General features: G+C 41.0%; 1 protein-coding gene across 3 annotated transcripts in view; it reads left to right on the top strand.

Moving 5' to 3' along the window:
• Positions 1-7,580, top strand: part of LOC114606174 (leucyl-cystinyl aminopeptidase) — a 43,345-nt gene extending 35,765 nt beyond the window's left edge. For all 3 annotated transcript variants that reach the window (XM_028748070.2, XM_077936196.1, XM_077936197.1), the window contains exons 16-18: positions 38-178; positions 1,564-1,645; positions 2,244-7,580. In XM_028748070.2, coding sequence (XP_028603903.2) covers positions 38-178; positions 1,564-1,645; positions 2,244-2,375 — 355 coding nt within the window. In that variant the 3' untranslated portion in view covers positions 2,376-7,580. The remainder of the gene's footprint in view (positions 1-37; positions 179-1,563; positions 1,646-2,243) is intronic.
• Positions 7,581-14,516: the final 6,936 nt, after the last annotated feature.

Genomic DNA, 14,516 nt, shown 5'->3' with positions numbered 1-14,516 from the left:
ACATGTGCCTATAATCTGACTCTGTTTTGCTTCATAGGTTAATGCAAACAAGTCTGGAAGGAAGCATCATCAGATCGCAGGATCTTCCAACTGTTATAACAACAGCCAGTCAGAATTTGCCTGGACACTTACTAGCATGGGATTTTGTTAAGGAGAACTGGGATCAGCTTATAAGGAAGTAAGGCTTTCCTTGAGTTCTTGTAATAAAATTCTGTCTTTATCCTTCCTTCTGCTACACACACACACAGAGAGAGAGAGCGTGTACATATAAAACAGGATTTTTACTGGCACTAAATAAGCATGCCGTTCAGGTCTTGCCCTAGTACTTTGGGTGCCCTTGTCGTTGCTGTTTAGAATAAACATCTACTGAATAAAAGATTTCAGCACTATAGCATGTGCTACGTGGAGACTTGCTGGGTTGCTGAAGCTGCATGCAAATCACAGTAAGTCACCAAAAGCACATTTCACTGCTACTTGAGTCTTTTACTTCTTTTGAAACACCTTAAAGCATAAGAATTCCTGAACTACAGTCCCATTTCACCATACTCATGAAGCTTCAAGCACAGGGCTGGGGGTAGATCAGAAGGAGAAGAAATGCTGAAAAGTGCAGGGCCTCACCTTTCTGAATTGTGGTTATTTATCATTCTTTGTGCCACTTTAATTCCTTTGGTGCCCCCGGTATAATTAACCTGTTGTCTTTTGATCTATAAAAAGAGTTGTTCTCAGTGTGTGCTCTCTGGGTTTGTTCCTTGTCCTCTGGAATTGTGAAAAACACTGAACTTATCTGACCAGAGCCTTATTTTAGTTGAATACTGAGCCACTTTTAGTTTTGGGGTTCACCTGAGCAGGATTCTGCCTAAGCCACCCCAATTGTTGCACGGATCTCAAAGGCAATTCGGGTTGATTTGAATGTTTAAAAACCTGTGCAAGGCTGCCTTTCATGAAAACCACGCAGCTATCCTTTGGCAATGTGATAGGACTTGTACCTTCAAAAGAACTGCCATGCCTGCAGATTTCGCCCCATTCTGCCAAAAAAGAAAGTTGTAGACCATTCATTTTGAAAATAATAATAATGCATAGATAAAACACCAAAGGCGCTCTGTAGGTCCATAATTAGGTAGGCTTCATCTACTTAGGAGGGGCTACTGTGACTATCAATTTCATCTAATTCTTTCAAAAGGGAAAAAGTTATAGCCTTTTTTTAAAAAGCCCCCAAATGGGAGAAGCACAATACAGAGGGTTTTTTTTTTCTTTTTCAAATTAGGTATCAGATTTGGATCCCGAGATTAATCAGAGAGCCTTCAAAGTGCTTTGGGCCAATTCAGACTGTTTTCTGGAGCATTGAATCAAGGTCCAAACGGTGTCTAGCATAGTCAGTGCACACCATTGCTTACTTTGTATGTCTAGTAGTTTAGTGACCAGGAGTAACAGATTTCTTTAAATGCTGATCACTTTTAAGAACATTAAATACTGCAATTCACCATGAGCTTCCAAAATAGGTAAGGCATGAATTGAGTTAAATATGCTTTGAATAAACGTTTGATTCATTCTCCTAAACTTCAGGTTTCACCGTGGATCATACACCATGCAAAGTATTGTGATTGCGACAACTTGTCAGTTCTCAACACAAGAACATCTGCTTGAGGTTTGTTTGAATAAAGTATTCTGAAGAGTGTTGGGGGGGGAAATTATAAAATAGAAGCTGGAACATTACATATTGTTCTATTACTGCTGGCTTTTAGTAGCTGTGTGTTCTTGGTACACAGCAATGTGGAAGATGACATTTAAAGTTCGAAAAACCACTGCTGGTGAGTTAACTGCCTTTAATCACACAAGTAAAACAAGGAGTTAATTAATCTTAAGGTTAATTAGTCATCTAATCCAACCTCCTGCTAATGCAGGAAATCTGTTCCTCCATCCCTGATGGATGGCTATCCCAGCCACTCAAAAGCATCAAATATAATAGAGTCTACCACCTTCTGAGACAGCCTCTTCCGTCAGGAAGTTATTCCAAATGTTTACGAAAAAGGGGGATTTCAATAAATAGTTTGGATTTTTAAAATTTACTTGGTATGCATTGGTGTAGCTAGGACTAAACTAGAATAGGCAGATTGTCCAAGTCTTAAATGAAGGCTCCTCCTCGCCACCAACCCCGCTGTTGTGACACTTGGAAGCACAGGGGTGAAGTTAGTTTTTTTTTTATTGTCCTTACATTTTCCTGTTAACGTGCGTTGCTTCTGCAGGTTAAGACATTCTTCGAATCCAAGTCGGAGGAGACTGCTCAGCTACGGTTTGTTCGAGAGGCCATTGAGAGGATTCAGCTGAATATCCAGTGGATGGAGAAGAACTTGGAGACGCTGGAAAAATTGCTATAGTGATCGCATCCACCAGAGTCCGCAATAGCCACTTAGAATGTGGCAGTTTTTGCTCTTTTGTCCAAAAAGGGGCGTGTGCGAAAAGGGACAGTGCAACTTGCTTTGCGCTGTGAGGGTTAGAGTTAGCTCAGGGTACATCTCTTAAGTTGGCGCTCTTTGCAGTGCTTGTAGACGAGAGAGAGTTGCTAATCTAAGGGAATGTTCGTTCATTGACCAAACATTCACGCAAAACAAAGACAGTAACTTGTCATGGAGCCTCCATTCCATCATAGGAAAATCCAGTTCTACTTTCTACATATTGAATGAAAGTTGAACAACAGCAACAAAAAAAGAGCAGCAAAACGAGAACTCTCCTGTGATCTGTTTTCTCTCTTTGCAGGGTGCTGTCTAAACAGACTTCCTCAATGTCTGTAGCTTCTTGAATGGTAAATACTGTACCCACTCTGAAGCACGTTTTTAAAAAAAACGATTATAAGCAGCTGCTAAGACACACAATATGGAAGTGAACAACTAAAGTGAAAATGTTGGATTTTGGGAAGCTCTGAGTTTCGTTTTATCAAAGTAATTTCTAGACATTATGCAAATATCAGAAATAATATAATTATTGGTAGAAATCTCTTATTTTTGTCTGCAACATGGCTGGGTGCTACCAGTGCCACGTAGTGAACAGCTTTTTTTGCAAATAGCTTTGTGAGGGGAGTTTTCAGTGTGCAATTGATCAGAGTAAAACCCCAAAGATTTTGACTCCTATCTCATTAGGGTACTTATAAAAAAACCCAGTTTCCATTGGTGTTTGGCTGACACTATAGAACAGAGTGTTCTGATTGTTCTGGTTGATTTGATGTTTTTTAAATACAGATTTGACTTCATATACTTCTTCCAGAGGATCCTCATGCTGTGGAACCTTATTAATCTCCAATATTTAAGTGCTATAGCGCTCCACTTTTCTATGTTATATTAGCCCAATAGAGTAAAACTCACTTCATTTCCTCGTAAGTTGTCCCATGATTTAGAAACAGCTGATAATATAACTTTAGAGCAAATGAGCCAAACTAAGGGAAGTGGCCAAAGGTTGTGTGGTCTCAGTTTTTGAAACAGCTTTGGGCTACTATGAAGAAAGTAATGATAATTTGTTCAAGAGAAGCATTCAGAACTTACCACGCCATAGTTTTATTTTGCAGAGCTTTCAGTGCGTATCTCCTCTGCGTTGATTTCACAATAAATGCAGGGAAATAGTGGCTCTTTCAGATACGTTGAAATTTGCAACAAGAGGAGAAAAATAATTGTATACATTAAGGTAATAAAGATTTAATAATTCTGGGTCTCTAGTAGGCTGAAGTAGAAATTCATCAGTTTCTGCTTCACTTTCTAAAATGGCCTCAGAGCTTCTCATCTTTCAGTGGAAAACATTACTGTGCATTCATTCTTTGATTGGGAGGAGATAATTATTGTCATGAACTATGGTTGTTGGTTAGTGCTTGAATGGCTTTGCTTTCTCCCCTCTTTCTGGCCTGTAGTCCACTCCTGCGACTTCACCCCTTTCATTTTTCTTTCATATAGTAGTACTGATGGTCAAGATTCTGTTACTTCCCTTTTTGTTTAAGGGCAGGGAGTCACTTGAGGCTGTCCTCTATTTATATATAGATGCGCTTGCTACTGGAAATGTGAAATGTACTTGAAAATATAGTGCACCTGCCTTCTAGAATTAAGACTGTATTGTTTAAATTAAAGCGCTGTTGGATTAAGAGTATTTTTCAATTATTTATTTTTTAAATAATGGGTTTTGGAATGTGTGACATTTTCTATTTAAACAATATTAATCAAACTTGTCTGGACCTAGGATTCAGTCTGTAGGAGAAGCTATAAAAACTCGTCAATCTTCCAGAAAATACTAGTGAGATCAAGGTTTAATGCCAACTGCTGGGTACCATAATTACTTCACTGCAAACTGGGGGGATTAGAATCCTCCCCCCATTTTATTTTATTTTTTGTAAATTCAAGCTGTAAGTGGCAGCTCACAGGTATTGTATCTTGTTTTAACCTAATCTTAATCTGTTTTGTGGTGTCTCTTTCAGGAGAAAAATGCACTGTAGTAATAGAGTATATATTTTCACTAGCTGAATTATATGTGGAGTTAAAGAGTTTTCTACTGTGTTTAAGAGAAATCTAGGGCTAATGTCTAGTTTGGGTGTATTCCTTCTTTATGGTAAATTTTCTGTTCCGTTAAAGTAATTGACTTCAAATTGTGTTCGAGATTCATTTTGGTAAGATTGTTTTTCTAAAAGCAATCACCTCGGTGTAGAAATATAGTTTAGAAATTTGAAAACTGTGTGTGCCCCCCCTTGTTATTCAAATACTGAATTTAATTTTAAGCTTTTCTTTGAGGATCTTGTATGAAAAGAATCTGAATGGTATCGATCTTGGTTGTGCTTTTCAATCAAATAGTAATGATTCATGTGCCTTAGAGTTTATTGTAATGATTGCACAAGGAATATGTTAATGATATATAAAAGGATGTCTGTTTATTTAAAAACCCTCCATTCACAATATTTTACTGCTACAGAAATGTGTAATTATATGCATACTCGGTGATAGGAAAACCATTCAGAAGTACTTTCTGGTTCTTTTGAGACTGGGAGTCAAGGAACATAATTCACATTTCTGTGCTGCTCCATTGTGCAGCCACAGAGCTTTTACACCATGCAGTGAATTGCCTGTTCTCTTCAGTGTTAGGAAATGTGTTGTGCACATGACACTGGAAACATAGAAGTATGCTTTTTTTGCTATGTATGCATCCAAGCCCTGGATTTGGGGGATTGTAACGAAATAGGCTTCCATCCAAATCGTCTGGCTTAGCCAATTTATAGGTCGCACCTCCAGCTGTTTTGTCTTCGCACAATTTAAGCACAACTTCAATGTTACATAGTTAGACTTATTGCCGCCCCCCTTGGGTAAACGTTATCCAGCTATTTAAAGATAAATACACACATAGAAACATGTATCTACCATGTATGTACCACACACCTAATGTTAACAAATAGAGAGTTTATCTTCTGTACATCTTCTTTAAATGAAAACCAGATGCCCATTGTTCCAGTGATGTTCACCCATTTAGTGTGATGTCTTATAAACATACAGCTGTATTCACCTAGGTTCCTCTTTCAGATTTGGGGGGTTGAGGTTAGCAGAGCATGCAACGTTGCGAAAGGGCTGCCAACCACAGTTCTCCTCTGCCCCCCACGAGTTTAATGAAAGCAGGATGGGGGTTGTGTGTGAAAAGCTTAAGACTCAATTACTTAGAACCAACTGGTGACAGCCATTTATCAGCTTTTTGTGTGTGGTGAGGTGAATGGTACAAAAAAGTCCCATCTCTCCTACCGCCTTCGGATTGCGGCTTCCACATGTCACCAGGCTCAAACATTAGGATTTTATCATGCAGAATTGTACCCTCAGAAACAAAGGGGAAACGTGTGGCACTTATAAACAAGTTTTGACGCAATATCTAAAAAACATTTGTGTTTTGAGCTCCTGTGCAAACTTCAGGTAATTCTGGAAAATGCTGCACGAATATCCGTACACACTTAAAGCTTCTGAACGGGTGGAGAACTTTGGAGGGGAAAGATGTGCTGCGTTCTTTAGAATTTCCTGAAGCGGTCACAGTAGCTTGAAACACACCAAATGTTCATAGAGAAATCTACATTCAAGTTGTTTATAAGTGCCTTGAAACACCCCGCCTGTGTGTCTTTATCGTTAGATACAATTCAGGAAAGGGAGGGATACACAGAATATAGGATATCTGAAATCTCCTCTAGCTAAAGCAGTGGTACATAGTCTCTCAGAAGCATCAAGCTGCTTATATTTGCAGCATCAGCTTGGCTGAAGTTAATCTCACAAAGCTGCTGCATATACCTGCATTTTAACTGTAAAATCTGTATCTTTCTTGCTGTGTGAGTGAGGCGTGGGGATGTAGGGATGGATATGCCAGGTTTGTAATGGATCCTGTTGCTTAAAAATGTTGCCTCCCCCATTACATCTTGCCATATGTGAAATCAGGCGTTCATTGTCAGGATAATACTCTTAAGGAATGTGGCCTTAATTTTTCCTTACTAGCACCATGCTGCAGGATGCTGACCTTTGAGCTGATTTTGTATTTATATTGCTGTGTATCTTTCACCTGTTCTCCATTAGAACATTCCTCCTCCTGATAGATTGGCTTTCTTAAATCTCTTCTGGAAGATGTTATCTTTCATTGCACTCTGAAATTTAAAAGGTTGCCTCATTTAAGTGTATGCTTTGTATGCATTTCATGAACTGAAACTCCAGTGAATTTTTAGATACGTCTTCCTTAATTTCAGTTTCAAAGGCTTTGCTTAGATGCATAAAATAATTCCTCTTCCACCCCCATGCACACACTTTTTTTTAAATGCATGGATAAACTCTGCTTTGTTCTGATGCTCCTAAATGTTTACAATGTTTTATCCTTTGTTTAATGAAATGTTTAAAGTTCTAGCCACCTTAAAAAGAATACATTTTTTTGCCATATTAAGTTCTCAGGTCTTAGCCTTCAATAACTTAAACCTCCTAGAATTGCTGTGTTACTTAAACCTGCTGTTTTGAAGTAGAAATTCAGATCTTTGCACATGACAACATCTCTTTGATCAAAAGCAATGGTCTGGCATCTTTTTTAAGTTAGTCATGGCACCATGTAGCAAATTACTGTAAAAATCTAAAATAGTTACCTTTTTAAAATTGGAATGAATGATGGAGTCTGAAGTCTTTTAATTTGCAAAGTCTTCAGAAAAAGAAAGAGTGGATTTGAGAGTAAATTTGCACCAGATCCGTAGTTATATTGATAACAAGAAGTTGGCTTTAATAATGGCAACATCAAAGTATTTCTGGAATATCAACTGCAACAGGAATTTTTTCAAACATTGCATAGTAAAAGAGTAAAAGACCCAAATTGTAGAATATTACCTTGAGGAGAAGGATTTTTGAAAATGGTGTGCATATGTACATGAATAAGCGTTATATGCAAATTTTTGGTTTTCCTTAATTTGTAAAGGAGAAATAAAGCCTATTTTCTTATATTTAAAATAAAAATGGTGTGCATATAATGAGCACTGATTGAAGGGCATGTGTATTGCAAACACTGTTGCGTTTTATTTTATTTTTGGTGAAATAAAAATAAAATCTTTTAAATACAAATGTATGTGACTTTCTTCTAGCTTTATCCTGATTCCTCAGGTGTATTTAACAGGATTTCAGCTGAGACTTTGGACTTCTTTCTACATCGTTCAACACATTCTAAACCAGGGAGGTCTAACCTGTGTCCCTCCCAGGTATTGGACTCAAATTCTGTCTTCCCAAACCCATCACTTGGCTAGGACTGATGGGAGCTGGAGCTAAGCGATGTCTGGAGTACCACAAGTTATTCACCCATGCTCTACATTCTGCAATATTTAATGGGCTGAAATATTTCAGTTGTTCAGGTGGCAAGGTCCCTCCTCTAAGATGCAGGAGCTGTGGCTTGTTCTAGACTCATAAAGCAAGGGCACAAGGAGTGTGACATCTTGAGCCTTTCTATGTTCTGGGTGTTGTAGAATCTGTTAAGAACAGCTGTACAGCTATCTGTATTCAGCAATACACCCTAGTCAAAAGGATGAACTGTTTCAACTGAGTGCTGTGTTGAAAGCACACATTTTTTAAAAAGCATTGAGAAATTTGCATTTGAAAGTTATCAAAGGGGAAGAGAACATTTCTGAAACTTTCAGGGTACAGGAGTTTTAGTCTGCTTTGCTTCCTTTCAAAGGTGCCCTATTTTATCTACAAATTGTATCCCCAATGTTTACACTGCAGTCTTCCTGGGGCTTGTATTTTCTGAAAACCCTCACTGGGCTTTACTGCATGTGCAGAAGTCGGATGTTATCTGCTATGTACCTGGCCACTGTGGGTGAGTCCCCACCCTGAATTTTATTTTTTTAAAAAATGCTGAGAGATTTAGAAAATAAAATAAAAATGACATTCCGAACAAAATCTGAGGATACTGATCTCGGGTGCTCCAAAGCTACTTCCCTCCCCAGCTTGTAGTTTGATTAAAACCCAGGAGAGGATAGCATGAAGTAGCATCCCATGGTGATTTTTGAGATCAGGAAGCATAGGCCTGAGGCTACAATGTGCTAGGGAAAAACACACCTTTTAATAGAAGAAAGATCCCCTGCCATTAATACCTGAGGGGATCGCCTTTGCCCCATATACCCCTGCCTGATGATTTAATTTCTAAAATAAGGCATTGTTAATAGATCTGCATGCCTGACGTCAAGTAGAAACGCCACCCTTTAAGGTTGTGCTTCCAGCTTTATGGAATTTTTGCTTTTAGATGGCTATTGAAACCTGACATTTCAAAGCGCGCTTACGCCAAATATTTTATATTGTATGCTTATAAGAAATGTGTGTAATTAGGATTTTTAAAAAGATAGTTAAAGGATACAGTGGTACCTCGGGTTACATACGCTTCAGGTTACAGACTCCGTTAACCCAGAAATAGTGCTTCAGGTTAAGAATTTTGCTTCAGGATGAGAACAGAAATTGTGCTCTGGCGGTGCGGCAGCAGCAGGAGGCCCCATTAGCTAAAGTGGTGCTTCAGGTTAAGAACAGTTTCAGTTTAAATACAGACCTCCAGAATGAATTAAGTACTTAACCCGAGGTACCACTGTATTTCATTTTCACTATATATGTTGTCTTATATTTCTGTTGCACACTTCAGAAACGTTTGTTAGAAAGCCGTACAATAAACGCTTAAATAAAAACCGCATGTACCCACAGCCAATCTGCAACAATATATTAGGTCAATCTCACACGCACTCACCCAAAATGTAAAATTCTAAAGAGGCTGGAAAATGGGCCTCTTTTGCAGGTGGTGAAAACCTGCAGGACAATTTTCTGCTTTGCTCTACTTCCTTTCCTCAGGCACATTGTGTGTCATGGCAGCTTTAAGTCAGTAGAATCAAGCTCTAAGCAAGTAGATCCTGTGACCCTCCAGGTGCCATTGGGTGCCAGATTCCACATTCTCTGGCTAGCATGGCCAGTGATCATGGATGATGGGACTTTTAAGTTCAACAATGTCTGAAGAGCCACAGGTCCCGTCCCCACCATGCTGATATAAAAAACTGGCGCACTGTAGACTTCCACTTTGAAATCAAAACTTGCAAAGTTTAATAGAAAGGATGGTATTTTTATTTGCTTTCTTGGAAAAGGTCCCCCCCCCCCCCTTCACACTTTCTTGCATATCCTTGCAAATCATGAAGACATTGGAATGAAGAGGAGTCAAACTCCTGTGTGGTCTTCATGTGAACCATGAAGGAAGAAAAACCACATTTTATAGACTGTCCACCTACCAAGATGTGATAACTGACTCCTTTATTTATCTGCATAGAACTTAAACCCGCATACTTTTGAGGAGGAAAGTATAAATAAATAAAAGTGATCCTGCACTTATATTTCTCTCTCTGAAGTGCTCCCACCTGGGGGTGAAGTTAGCCAACCTCACTTCCACTCAGCCTTCCAAAGAACCAGTCTGTCTTCTGCATCATAGCATGGGGAACAGATGATGATGTGTTTAAAACTGGACGACTGATTGGAAAACTTAAAACATGAAATGCTAACGCTGCAGTTATGCTAGTAAATCAGAGATGTAAACAGATCTGCTTTCTGCACAGAGAACCGACTTCAGCTGTCTTACATCTCCAAACCTATTATTCTCTTTCCTGTATGTTTGTGGTTTTCAAATACGACTCAAATATCTGATTAGTGCACCCTAGAGTTAAGCTACTTGGCTTTCTCAAGCTTGCACTATTATTCTTCCAGGGTTTCCCTTCTGAAGTTTGCACATGAGTATGCAATCCATAAAGCAAGGGGGAAGTGGTGCTACAGAGTGGTCGTCTTTTCAATCCATAATGTTATTGAATGTGACCAGGAGATCAGCTACAAATCGTTAACATCTGAATTTCAGCACTCATAAACTAAAAACACAATTGTTCAGTAGCAGTGTTTTCTTCTGCGTTCCGCCAACATAGCTTGACAGTGTTTGGTGGCACAACTTATAATATGAACCTTCTTTATCATTTTCCTTTTCACTCAAGAATGAGCACTGAATGAAGCCAGCATCTCGCCCTAATATTTCAGTTTGCATGGGAGAGAGGAGCTTATTGCTCTTGTTGTGGTTGCCAGTTGAGGCCTCTGTAAACCCCTTGATATGGAAATGGCTGCCATTTGTGTGTCTGCCTCATGAGGCAGCTAGAAGTTCTCACTCACACACCTCTGCAGATCTTCTTGACGCAAAGAAAACGGTCAGTAGTAACGACAGCTGCCATACTGAACTAGAATTCTTATTTTTAAAGCAGCTGCTAGCTGTGATCTAGAATTCTCCATGACACTTGTAATCTTGGTCTGACTGTCAGATGCCCAAGGCAGCACACATGAGATTATCCCACACTTAGCCTTAAACCAACTCTTGTTTGTGTCAATCCCATCAGCGGAACAGGGGTGGGGAGATTGAACTGAGTCATCTCTGTCCCAGCTCTTTTAACACTTGATCCACACCACTGACACAAGCTTTTTGGCTTCCTGCCATGGCAAAGTACAGAACAGGAATTAAACACGATGGGGTTGCAAGCCCTTCATCATTTTGCCACGTTGGAATATGTAAAGCAGCCGATTTATACGATGCCTGTTGCAATTGTTCTGAGAGAAGACACAATCATATTAATTGAAATTAAGACCGAAAGCTTTCTTACCAATGATCCACAAGTCATACTTAGAAAATGGCGTAGAGCAAAAACGTATGAGTAGCTGGAATGGCATAATATTACATTTTTTTAAAAAAAACACGTCCTGCCCATTTCCCAAGGAGCTCATGGCTGCTTATATGGTTATTCTCCCTTTTTTGTCCTTAGAAGGTAAGTCATTATGCCAATAAAGGCTGAATGAATGAAAGCAAGTAAGTCTGAGATACAGTAGCTGGGCCAGGGAGCATCAGTGGAGCTTTGAAACCAAGTCCTGCTCCAAGTCTACAATGTCCTGCTTTCCAGATGTTTAAGACTACACATTCTCCCATCCCTGGCCATTGACCATGTTGGTCTAAAGTACATTACAGACCACCTGTTTGTTGAGTAAAGGTAAAGGTACCCCTGCCCATATGGGCCAGTCTTGACAGACTCTAGGGTTGTGCGCCCATCTCACTTAAGAGGCCGGGGGCCAGCACTGTCCGGAGACACTTCCGGGTCACGTGGCCAGCATGACAAAGCTGCATCTGGCGAGCCAGTGCAGCACACGGAAACGCCGTTTACCTTCCCGCCAGTAAGCGGTCCCTATTTATCTACTTGCACCCAGGGGTGCTTTCGAACTGCTAGGTTGGCAGGCGCTGGGACTGAGCAACGGGAGCGCACCCCGCCGCGGGGATTCGAACTGCCGACCTTTTGATCGGCAAGCCCTAGGCGCTGAGGCTTTTACCCACAGCGCCACCCGCGTCCCTGTTTGTTGAGTATTCACCCTCATTTGCCAGCACAAAGCTTTCACGGAGGTTGTACAGTGCTTGCTCTTTATTGAGCATCCTGATTTGTTAGTGCAGAAGTCATACAAGTAAAGGGGTGGGACATAGAATCAGAACTAGAGTTGGAAGGGACCGCAAGATTTCTCCAATCCAACCCCTTGCAATACAGGAATCGTTTGCCTAATGTGGGGCTTGAACCCATGACCATAAGATAAAGAATCTCCTGCTCTACTGACTGAGGTCTGTAAGAGTATGCAGGTAAGGTAAAGGTAATGGACCCCTGGACGGTTAAGTCCAGTCAAAGGTGACTATGGGGTTGCAGCGCTCATCTTGCTTTCAGGCCAAGGGAGCCAGCGTTTGTCCACAGACAGCTTTCCGGGTCATGTGGCCAGCAGGACTAAACCACTTCTGATGCACCGGAACACCTTGACTGTGCTGGTCCCGGGGGGAGGTTAGCGTGAGGCGTGGTCAGAGTCCGGTCCTGGGTCGAGGGTCTGGAGACTGTCCACCAAGGGCGAAGAGGGGTCCAAAGCGAGGAGCCGGGCAAGGTCGGGAACTCTGGAAGAACAGGTCTGGGTGCTGGCAGAAACAGGTTTCCAACGACGTTGCTCCCGCAACCTGGGACCGGGCTGACTGGCCTTTATCTTCTCTGAGGCCAGGGGCGGTCCCGGCCCACAGGTGACCCGCCTCTCCTGGCCTTATGGCGAGCACTCCTCCTGAGAGAACCCAGTTCCCTCCGCCTCTCTGCCCTGAGCCTCTGCAGCTCAGGAGAGGCTGGAGGGTTACTGGACCCAGGGGAAGGCTCACCTTCCCCTGACAGGGCTGGGAGAGGCGCACCTGTAGGCACTGTATCCTCAATCACCTCCGGAGCCAGAGTGGAACCACCTGGTGCCTGCTCCTGTGGATCTGGCACAGGTGCAGGCGCTTCAGATCCAAGGCCCTGCCCCAGCTCAGCTGGCCCTGGAGGCGGGGACTCCTGTGCAGGCTGGGATTCCTCTGGTTCAGCCTCTGAATCAGATTCCCAGGCCATCACATTGACAGAAACCAGAGTGCATGGAAGCACTGTGTACTTTCCCGCCGCAGCAGTACTTATTTATCTACTTGCACTGGCATGCTTTCTTATGGTGAGGCTCTTCTTATGTTCTTACATCTTCCCATCAATTGCTGGGTTATACCACACTTTTTATTGCATTTCCCTGTCACTTTCCTAACAGCAAAAACATCTTTTTTAAGCAGACTACAGTGGTACCTCGGGTTACAGACGTTTCAGGTTACAGACTCTGCTAACCCAGAAGTAGTACCTCGGGTTAAGAACTTTGCTTCAGGATGAGAACAGAAATCGCATGACGGTGGCATGGCGGCAGTGGGAAGCCCCGTTAGCTAAAGTGGTACCTCAGGTTAAGAACAGTTTCAGGTTAAGAACAGACCTCCAGAACAAATTAAGTTCTTAATCCGAGGTACTGATGGTGTCTTAATCCGAGGTACTGATGCTCTGATGGTGTTTCCTGCTTGGCAGGGGGTTGGACTCGATGGCCCTTGTGGTCTATTTCAACTCTATGATTCTAGGTACCACTGTACTTGTGCTAGAACACTTTAAACTGCCTTAATTCTACAAACCAACATTTCTGGTATACGACGGAGTCCTCCCCACAAAATTCTGACTTTCTGGGGGCAACTATAGTCCTAAACGTTGGGAAAGCTCCTTTAGCCTGACCGTTAACAGTAGTAGTGTGCAAATAATTTTTTCTCTCTGCAACTAAAATAAAGAAGTGCAGCCCTCCCTCTTGATCATAACATGGGGAAATGTGCCCCAGTTCTGGATAATCTGTGTAGCCTGGCCCAGTACATATTTAGCAAGTTTGCAGAAGATTAAATTGTGTGTGCTTTTTAAATGCTGCATAAAATTATGGGGCTAGCCTAAATAATTTCCCCTTTGTCTATATGTGCTGCAGGAAGTCTGAGATTCTGTTATACGATCGTACATCTTTTGCTTGACTCCCATTAAAGGGAAGGCTCTTTTTCTCTCTGTGTGCTGATATTATCTTTCATTGCACTCTGAAATATAAAACAACGTTGCTTCATCTAACCATACACTTTTGTATGCGTTTATGTATCCGGATGTATATGCTAACTCTTGGAGTTTCTGTATCATGTTTCACATGGTTATTTCATTCCACCACATGGTAAACGTTACTCTTATGCATTTAGCTATATTGTGTATTTTTAGGCTTTCTATTTTATTTATTTTTTTAAAAAAAACATTGGGCAAATTTTTAAACATTGCAGCATTTTTCTTTTATTTAGATGCTGCCAAATTTTGAAAAGAACATTTTGTTTGTGTCACTTTATAGCAATAAAATGGTAGTTAATTCACCCAAAATGTAATCTAGTTATAACCATTTACAATGTCAATGAAACTTCTGGATGTAGTTGAAATGGAATCACCTACATTTAGAGTCTCAAGTGCAACATCCAGCAAGTTCCTTAAATGTTGGTACCGGGAAAAAAAAGAAAGAAAAAAAAAAGGATGGAAGAAAAAAATGTTTCATTATAATTGGCTTAAGACAGGAGTTAACAATCTGTGGCCTTCCAGA

The sequence above is a fragment of the Podarcis muralis genome, chromosome 11 (genome assembly GCF_964188315.1).
Source record: "Podarcis muralis chromosome 11, rPodMur119.hap1.1, whole genome shotgun sequence".
Lineage (NCBI taxonomy): Eukaryota > Metazoa > Chordata > Lepidosauria > Squamata > Lacertidae > Podarcis > Podarcis muralis.
Note: the sequence above shows the minus strand (reverse complement) of the source record. Positions and strands in the feature narration are given on the sequence as shown.